Here is a 10,407-nt window from a genome sequence, read left to right on the forward strand (position 1 = left end):
ATATATATATATATATATATATAATATGCATGCATGTGTGAGTGTATATATGTATACACATATGTATATGTATTTGTATATTTGCATGTATGTGTGAGTGTGTATATATATTTTGATGTATAGATATATATATATATATTCTTGCACATGCACACACAGTCACACAGTGATGCACACAGCACCAGTAACAGCAGCAATATTGGTAGAGAGCTTAATATCACAATAGTTCCCCTGGTTTAGTGACTCTTTAAGCTTTATCAGCAGTCAAATTTCCTAGTTTTCTTAACTGTCATTTAGATATAAAAGTTGTTTGTTGGGATTTTTTTTCTTTTTTTTTTTATTCTGCAGCACCATATTTTTATGTATAAGAGACTTTTAGAAAATGTTGTTCTTGTATTTTCTTCATAAAAACTAAGTAAGCAAAAATCTCATTTTATCCTCAATGTTAGTGAAACCTGATTAAAAGCTGTTAATTCCTCATTTCAATTTGTGCTGCTGGTGTTGTAGTTGTTTTTCACTTTGATTTTCTTTCATTTATTATTATTTTTTTGTTTTTTTGATCTTGACTAGAAATTTATCTCAGACAGGAGAGTCAAATGTCACAGGTATTTTTGGTTAAAAGGGATTGCTTTAAAGGTTATATGGAAGTTATTCTATTTATACCAGTTCTTACAGACACTATTCACTGTAAACTTTGTTAGGATTATTTATACATTATACTTCCAATCAAACCAAAGAAAATTTTTATTATGCAGGAAAACATTCTTCTATTTTTTTTTTTCATTTTTATTTATTTTTTTGTATTTTAGAAATTCTATGTTCTGGTGACAGACTTGATCATTGCCCAGTTTAACATAGAAACCTGACTCTTGATTGTTTTTAGTAGAACCCCCTTTGTTTTAAGCATTCAAACCAAGTCTTCATTTTCTTTTTTTTTCTTTTTTTTTTTTTTGAACCCAGAATGTAAAGATCCACAACAGACCTCTAAGCTTCATACAACCACATCTGATGCTCTAACAATTTTGATTGTCCACTACCCTTGAACGGTACATTTATTTAGCAATATCAGAAAGATAAAAGCAAAGTTGATCTCCGTGGGGTTTGAACTAAGAAAGCAAGAAACTAAAATTAGTGTCATAGGCTATTCTGTCCAGTATTCTAACAACTCTGCCAATTTACCACCTGAGGATAATATAATATTCCTCCCTTTCTCTTACAACTCTCAGACTCTGTACAAGGATCATAGGCATTGCCTTATCTCTGACTGTATGAAAAATTCTTTTTTTCTTTTAATGTGTTTATTGTTTCTTGGGAACATCTCTTATGTCCTGGCATCTTCTCCATTGAATTCTTGGAGGAACTTTCATTGAGTCTTAGAACACACCTGTTCTTCTTCAGAAATATCTTCCTGTCTTTTTAAGAGATTTTCCATGTCTCGTTAGGATCTTATTTTCATTACTGAGAGCAGGTTATGACGTGTTTATTGCTATGTATTGACATGCATATATGCATACATACAAATATATCTGTGTGTGTGTGTGTGTGTGTGTACATACATACATACATAAATAAAATTATAAATATATTGGGGAAAAGAGTAATTAAATAAAAATGTTGCTAAATGATTTACCCAAAAGTGTTGTTTTGTAGTAAAAAGTATCGTAGCCTTCCAATTTATTGATAAAAGATAGCATGAAGAAGTGAGAATTTATATTCTCTGACTTTTCCCATCTGTCATTCCCTGCTTGCAATTTGGTTTTTACAGCAGAATTACAAACTGGCACTAGAATTTGTATTTCTGTCAGTCATGTAAAGTGAAGCAGGTAAAATTATGTGCACCTTCATCAGAGACAACCCAATTTCTATGCAGACAGTTCTAACTGTAGAATAAATTTTATGCTGTGCAGGAGAAGTAGAGTCTAAGATTTTGGGAAAAGCACTTCATTAGAGAGAGAGAGGGGTGGTTAATTTGTTGTAGTGTGACTTGGACTGTTGACGAGGTGTACAATAGTCCAGCACCTTCACTTTACAACTGCTGTACCTCTACAAATCAAAGTAATTATGCATCAAAGCAAAAGTTTATTGTGACTGCCACTGCCTCTTGTAATAATAATGGTAAAAGTGACTACAGTGGTGGTGATGGCAGTGGTAGCTGCTCCCCCTCCTTCATTAAAAATGATGGTGACAACAACAGTTTAGTAAGTAAGGCTATAAACAAGTGCAGGCTACCATACTTGATGCAGTAAGCCAAAAGTGATCTTCAGATCAATTAAATTATAACTGTAACATCAGCACCAATAACATTGCTTTTGATAAGGGACACCCCAGAATTTCAATCAACAGAAAATTAATATAAATCAACAATACCTACAGAAATTTCACCATCATTTTGAAAATATAAAATTGTTGCAAATTTATTGGAAATCATTAAATACATAATTTCTTTTGGAATTGTACTTTTTCTGAAGTGATTAATTCTTAAGATGGATAGGAAATTCATATAGATTGTACTGAAGGGAGAACATCTTGGAAAACTATATTCTTTGTTGTATACTTTTTACTACTTCTACCTTGAGAGTTGTTACCTATTATTTTTATATTTACATCAACAAGTGAATGCAATCTAGAAAGACTACACACAGTTGTCCATGAGAAAATTACTGATTCACTGCTTTTCACTTTTCCAATATAGCTGTTATTAAAATTAAAAATGGAAATATGATTTTAAAATATAATGTACATAGCAAATAATTTAAATGTATTTATAATGTTATTCTATAGAGTATGTATCTATGTTGATAAAATTTTCACTGATGATAATATACTGTGCTGTATCCTTATTTTCGTTCTGAGAAAAGTACATATAGCTGGTCTTAACCCCACAGTCCCAGTTAACAAAACACAGTAGCTGCTGTACTAAGTTGTGCATCTGATAGTGGGGTTCTAGCTTGAGAGTTCCAAGGTTTTGAAGAGTGTTGTATCACTGCTTAGCTACTATTGTTACCAGATCTACTTGGTCCTAGAGTAATAGCACTTGTTAGGCTCCCAACTATGGGTTAACTAACATGTGAACCACTGGGAGTGAAAAACCCTAGTTCTTATTAGAACTTCCTTCTAGGAGAAGGTAAACATCATCATCATCATTTAATGTCCGTTGTCCATGCTGGCATGGGCTGGAAGGTTTGACCAGAGCTGGCAAGCTAGGAAGCTGCACCAGTCTCTAGTCCAATTTGGCATGGTTTCTATGGAGGATTACCCTTCCTAACACCAACCACCCTACAGAATGTGCTGGAAGCTTTTATGTGGCACTGTAAAAGTACTTTTACATGGCGTCACATGGGCACTTTTATGTGACACCATACACATATTAAAAATCCTGAAGTGCAAGTAGTATCTGGTTGTTTCAACCACTGTTTTGCTACTGGTTTTATAGCTGATTGTGCTGAGATGCAGGTTCAGTGCTGTGTCACACTATCCACTCCAAAGAACATCTTGGAAAACTATATTCTTTATATACATTATATACTTTATCCACTCAAAACAAATTCATGGACTCTCAAAACATTTGCATGGACTTACTGAGTTTAGGAAGTAGTCTTACTCAGTGAAAGTTGACTTCCACTGTATGTATTAGTCACACTTAAATTTTGAATATTTTTCCCCCAATTAATTTTCTTATGAATAATATAAATAATGTAAATGTTGTATCTATGATTATGTCTTTGATTTAGTTCCATAGCTTATCAGTCAATTAATTGCCTTATGAATAAAACACATCTTGTGTGTATAACAAATTATGTCTTCAATTTTGTTCCACTGACAAGCATTACATACGTAAACTATAACAGAATGATATTATAGATTATACAGAAGATAGTGAGTCATATGTAATAGCTAATGTGACAACTCCAAACAGGTTTTAGTCTTGTTGGAACTCTTCAGTGAAGTACAATTAATACATGGTTATCTAACCATAACACAATTTACAGTGTTGATAGTTTTGTTATGAAGAAAATTAATTGATGAACAGTTTAAAATAGGGGCATTGGAATATATTGCATGGTGCTTTTTGCATGGATACAGTAAAGTACTACTTACTACACTTGATACAGTGAGCCAAAAATTAATTTTAACTAACAAAATCTATAAGTGTAATGAGAAAATTCTTTGGCCACCTACCGTCAAAGATTATTTTTCACCAGTGGCAAGGGGAGAGAACTCCCAGTATTTCAGTTGACCAAATATTGAATTATGTAAAGGCACCTTGAAATTTTCCCGTGTCATTATCATAATTTGCATAAGGGTCATGAATTAACAGACCTATTAAAGTGTTCAGTTGAATGATTCACAGCATTTGCTTCAACTCTATGCACCCTGACTTCAAATCCTATCAAGTTTAACTTTGCCTTTCATCTTTCTGGGATCAATAAAATAAAATATCATTCAAGAGCTGGAACTACTGGTATTGACTAGTCCCTTGCCCTAAATTTCATGCCTTTTGTTTTATATAAGAAACCATCATTATAAATTGCCTAATTAAAAAATTTTCTTCTCTGGAAAACTTTCAACTCTGCATCACTGTAGTTGAATAATTTTATATTGACTGTTCCTTGTCATGGAGATCCAATAAGAAGATCAGATCAAGCCCACTTCTCCAAATGCATAGTTCAATTTAATTTTTGGCCAGTTGTAATTCTGTGAGTTTTTCAACTTACCCCGTTTGAGAAACAGTTTACGTTGGCACTGAGAAATTTTCTTTTCATTTTAAAATTATTTTCAGCTCATGTCAAGTACGGCAGTCAGCACATAAATATATGTTCTTCATACACAAGGCACCATTGGCTTGTGTTCCAGAGTTACTATAAACAAATGGTTTGGTTGTGTATGGAATGCTACCTGCAGGAGAGACATATAGATAAGGATTTAGCTAAAGATCTTTAACTTTGAATTGCATGAAGTATTTAAGACTGCAACTCACAGTGGGCTGCCATTTAGGATGTCATTGGGGAGCACAGTCTGAAGTGACACGAGCATATCTGTTCTCAGTGAAAGGACAATGCAGCATTCATTTAAGAAATTTGTAGAGGAAATTCAATTTAAAGAACTCCACTTGCAATTTCTGACTGCATATGCAGTAAGTCTATTAGTATAGCATGAATTTCACAGAACACAAAAAACTGGAGAGTGGTCAATCATACTGCATAACTTTCCAATTTATGACAAGTGAAAAGTATTAGTTTTACATTTGTTTATTTATTATCTCATGCCTGCCTGTTTACACCCACTGCCATACCAAATGAAATTTAGTATTAGTAAAAAAACAAAAACAAGACAAATAAAAATATTATTGTTTTACTGTATCAGTGATTTTCATAGTCATAATTCAATTACATAATTGCAATTAAGATATCATCCAAGATTATGCAGATTAAGAAACCCAGCACAAGCTGGACTTGACAACCTTTCTTTCCAGTTGTTTCAGATATGTAGGTAGTTGCTACAGCCAAAATGTTTAATAAACAACTCCTGGTGGTGTGTTGGGCAATCCCAGGTCTGAGAAAGTTATCTTCGCTTTTACTTTAGAACAATAGAAGGAATTTAAGAAAATGTACTCGATCACCCACCATTTAGCTACCATTAATATTACTTGCAATTGTAAATGCAAAGTAGGATTTATTAAGTGGATTATAATTATGGTTGTCTGGTTTTTCTAGACATGGCATTTTAGAGCTCTGAACAATGTTTTAACTTTCAGAAACATACTGCAGAGTTAACTTCAAACAAAGACAAGATATTGTGTGTATATGTTTGTGTGTGTGTAAGTATAGTAAGGAAGCAACTAAATATCAGTGGTATTGAATACACTAATAAATGTATATTATAAACATGGGTGGCTGATAGTTACTGGCTAAAAGGAAAAAAAAAGCTGACTGTAATAGGTGCCTACTTGCACCAAAAAGCAAAAAGTTGGAATCATCTATTGCCATAGGCTGATATTGATGGTACAAGATAACAAAATAGAAGAGGAAGAAAGAAATATTTAAGATTAATCAGTTCAGTGAAATCTAAGAATAGTGGAATTCATTGATGAGATGAACCTTGGATCATAACATATGAAGTCATACTCTATTGTTGACCTCTCTGATCGATATCAGTAAGGAAAATAGATAGTAAACAATGGTGGTGGTTATGATGATACAATTAAATTTAATTTTGCAGACTATTAAACCTCATCATTAAAGATGAAAAAGTGGTTTTATTTTTACATCTACACTGTAGATGTAAATATTGAACCATTTTCTGTATCTAAAGATGAGGTTAATAGTCCGAAAAATTATAATTGTATTAACAATAACTCATCTTAGAGATTTCAACATTAAATGATGATGATAATTAAATTATGTTTATCCAGGCCTGTTTTAAATTACTTGTTTTATTGAATAATTTGACTGATATTTTCTGAAACAGATGGGTGAAAACTGTCATTTTCTGGTTCAAATTATAGGACTATAATTTAGAGAATTTACAGTTTATACTCCACTTTATTATTATTATTATTATTATTATTATTATTATTATTATCATTATTATTATTATTATTATTATTATTATTATTTTCTTTTCTAGTTGTTAAGAATTGTAAGTGTAACAGTGTCTCTAACCAAATTTGATCCAGACACAATATAGGTTGTAAGTTGGTAGAGTCATTAGAGCATCAGGTGAAAGAACTTGCAGGGTTTATCCCAACTCCTGTTGTGTTTTCAAATCCCACCAAAGTCAGTGTAGCTTTTTATCCTCTTGAGTCAACAAATAAAGTACCAGACAAAGTTTGTGACCTGATAGAAGTAGAAGAGTAGTATCATTATTAGGACAGTGGGTGAGCAGAGAACAGAGCATCAGAATAAATGCCTGCAGTATTTGTTTTGATTCTTGTGCTTTCTGAGTTCAAATACTACCAAAACCAATTTAACTATTCATCCTTCCAGAGTCAATAAAATAAAGTACCAGTGAAATACCATATTCTGCAGTCTGGAAGACTCTCTTTTTGTTAAGAAAAAGAAACCTTGAAAATTACCATTTGTCTTCTGTGATGCTAGTTAAGTTTTTGCTGTGATTTTCTGAAGTCAATGGGAGGTAGTTTGTAGGAGTTGCAGTCAGATGCCAGTAGCTGATAGGTGGTCAACAGTGGTAAATGTGGTATGGTCACCATGGTATGTCACGTGGATAATTGCTGTGTGGTAAGATCACCATGGTGTCTTAGTTGGATAATTGCTGTGTACAACAATAAATAACTGACCACAAACCACCAGGTAGGTGGTCATTATCTGGTGATTTTACTCAAAGATGGATATGAGCACTCTACTGGTTTACCCACCAATTTTGTCTGACAACAGACATTTAGCATATGCCCACCAAGAACTGCTTGGTCACATACATGGGGCTTTGATAGGTATGAAAAGATTTTTTTTCCTAGGATTACATTTCCCTAATTAGAGTACATCTTCCACAATTCAGTGTCTACAATGCTGCAAAATATGACACTGGAGTCAATGCTACCAACTAACTCACTTACCTCAAAATTTCTAGCCCTGTGCTTAAATTAGAAACCATTAGTCAATAACATAAAGTAGCAGTCAAGTAGTGGAGTCAATGGTATCAGCTAATCTACTCCCTCTCAATATTGCTAGCCTTGAGCCTAAATCATGAATACTATTAGGGTGGCATATTGATGGGATCATTAGAGCAGCGTTTCTCAACCAGGGTTCCACAAAAGGTTCCGAGGGATTCCCTGAGAAAGTGTGAGATAAGCTAATGCTAATTTCATGATCATAATATTATTATACACGCACAACATATTGTTGGTTATTGTAATTTAGACATCAACCTATATAAGCTATTTTGTTATCAGAAATATATAACAACCATTGGGGATATATTTAGTGATGTCTGTAATTTATGAACACCCTATATATATAAAGTGTGTGTGTATATATATATATATATAGGTTAAAATAAAGTACCAGTAAAGTACTAATAAAGTACTAGGGTCAATCTAGTCAAAAACCTCAACTCCCCTGAAAATTCAGGCCTTATGCCTATGCTAGAAACAGCCGTTATTATCATTTCAGAGTGATAGAATTGGCAGAATCATTAGATCCTCATACAAAATACTTTGCCTTTGTTCCCTCCTGGGTTAATAAAATGAAGTACCAATCAAGTACTGGGCTAGATGTAATCCAGCTCCTATTTTAAATGCAATTAATGGAGTTTGTTAAATTATGTAACAGTTCTCACAATGAGGTGTTAGCACTGTTGTTGCTACTGCTTAGTTTCAGCCCAATCCTGATCAAGCAGACTTATTATCAAAGCCTTTCCAGCCGTTACCACCCTATTTTTTGTTGCAGACTTGCCTTAAACTACATTATCCAGTGAGTCCTGTTTTTGTTCGTTTTGAGGGTTTTTTTTTTTTAAGACGAGGTTTGTGGTTTACAAGACTGTTATTTCTAGCAAATTAAGAGACTACATAAAGGCTCATACATTGGTTTGTGCTGTTTTTATTGTTGTTTAGCCCCAGGTCAGACCTGACTGAGAAAATCTATAACGAAAAGCCTTCCAGCAATGATAATTCCATTTACTTCCTTTATTCTTTTTTTCTTTTTTTATTTGCAAACATATTGTATCTAATACATTATCACAAGTAGTATTAGATGTCATTTTTAAGACTGTGCAGTATGATTTCAGGGAAATTAGGTAGTTATTTCTAGCAGTCAAATGGCCATATAGAGACTGCTTTGTTGGCTTGTTTCCGTTTTTTCTTCTTTTTTTTTTCTTCTTGGTGGGCCTGGTGGAAGATGTTCTGTCCATGGCTTTCACAGGCCCTTCTCTAAAATTGACAAGGCAAGACTCATGCTGAGGGAGTGCTGCAGAAGTGACATTTTGGAGCAAGAGGAATTGGTCTAGCTGTTTGTGAAGAGCCTGAGGGTTGTACACAAAATGAGTGACAAGAAAAGTAACAGTTGAATGAGTTGGCATGTCTGAGTGAGTGTGGAACAAAACCTAGCAGTTTGGAGGAACTGAGACCATTAAAGCATTGGTAGACAGCAAACTTGTCTCCTTTCATAGACACATTCCAGCCTTTGGATTATATTGTTATAATAAGCACTGTACAACAAACAGTAAGAGACGAATGAAATGAGGCTGTGAAGGTTGGCCATTTTATCCATTTGAATCTTATTCGTTTCACTTACAAACTATTACCCTTGAGAAAGGCCTGAACACCACACATTCTTATTCTCCTTCCCTATAAATTTATAACTACTGTGCTTAGAAAATTAAACCATGATCTACACAGAAATAAATTTGAAACCTATTGCTTTAACCTTTGTTTATATGTTGCTTTTTCTCTTTTTCTTTCAGAATGAAATACTGTTTCTTTTATCTTTATTCGCTTTAACTATTTTAAAAAATTTTACTTCAGGTTCACCTCCAGAAATGCTAGGATCAAAATTAATCAATCAAACTGTTTGGGAAGGATCAGATGTGCGACTTACAGCTAATGTTAAAGGAGCACCAGGCCCAAGTGTTATTTGGTCCCGTTGTGAGTATCTCTCTTCTCGGTTTGTCATTTGGTCAGAATAATTAATTCTTACCTCATTTTTCATGCCATTTGCTGTCAGTGATTCGTTTGTTTGCTAGAAGTATGAGCTTTGAGTGAAACTAATTTCATTACTACAGGTGATTTTTTTTTTTTTTTTTTTTTTTTTTTTTTTTTTTTCATTATTTGTTTATTACCTGCTGTAGTAAATGTTACCATGATGATAGTTATAATATGGCTTCAGCCCATTTGACAATATTGCCATATTATATCAGTGGGATATATTTGTAAAACTTACTCTTCGATATTTTATAGGTTTCAATGTGTATATGTAATGTAGATAAATGAAATAATGTATGTATATATGAACAAGCATTATGTCTCATTTGCAGTTTCTTCTCAGATAAATTATGAGCTTGGTTTGCATCATCTCCTCTTCAACATGGTCAGGTAGTTGCAACAACTGATAACATTATTTTCCATGCCAAGTCTCCATAACTAGATCTGAATGCAAAGTACTATATATATAAATATAATTAAGGGATCAGCAAAATATTTGCTTCACCATATACCGAAGTTCAAAAAATAGCAGCTAAAAAAGCTGAGAATCTCACAGATAGCATCACTTGTAACTCACAAAGGCAAAAACAAGAAGAAAAAACAATCTGAATTGGTTAGTTTTTCATTGTTTTTTCTTCTTGTTTTTGCCTTTGTGAGTTGCAAGTGATGCTATCTGTGAGATTCTCAGCTTTTTTAGCTGCTATTTTCTGAACTTCGGTATATGGTGAAGCAAATATTTTGCTGATCCCTTA

At 33.3% G+C, this 10,407-nt stretch overlaps 1 protein-coding gene across 5 annotated transcripts in view; it reads left to right on the top strand.

Annotated features, from left to right (window-relative positions):
• Window positions 1–10,407, top strand: part of LOC106871456 (protein sidekick-1) — a 648,066-nt gene that overhangs the window by 419,609 nt on the left and 218,050 nt on the right. For all 5 annotated transcript variants that reach the window (XM_052967564.1, XM_052967565.1, XM_052967540.1 and 2 more), the window contains one exon: window positions 9,479–9,598. In XM_052967564.1, coding sequence (XP_052823524.1) covers window positions 9,479–9,598 — 120 coding nt within the window. The remainder of the gene's footprint in view (window positions 1–9,478; window positions 9,599–10,407) is intronic.

Source organism: Octopus bimaculoides, chromosome 1, assembly GCF_001194135.2.
Source record: "Octopus bimaculoides isolate UCB-OBI-ISO-001 chromosome 1, ASM119413v2, whole genome shotgun sequence".
Classification (NCBI taxonomy): domain Eukaryota; kingdom Metazoa; phylum Mollusca; class Cephalopoda; order Octopoda; family Octopodidae; genus Octopus; species Octopus bimaculoides.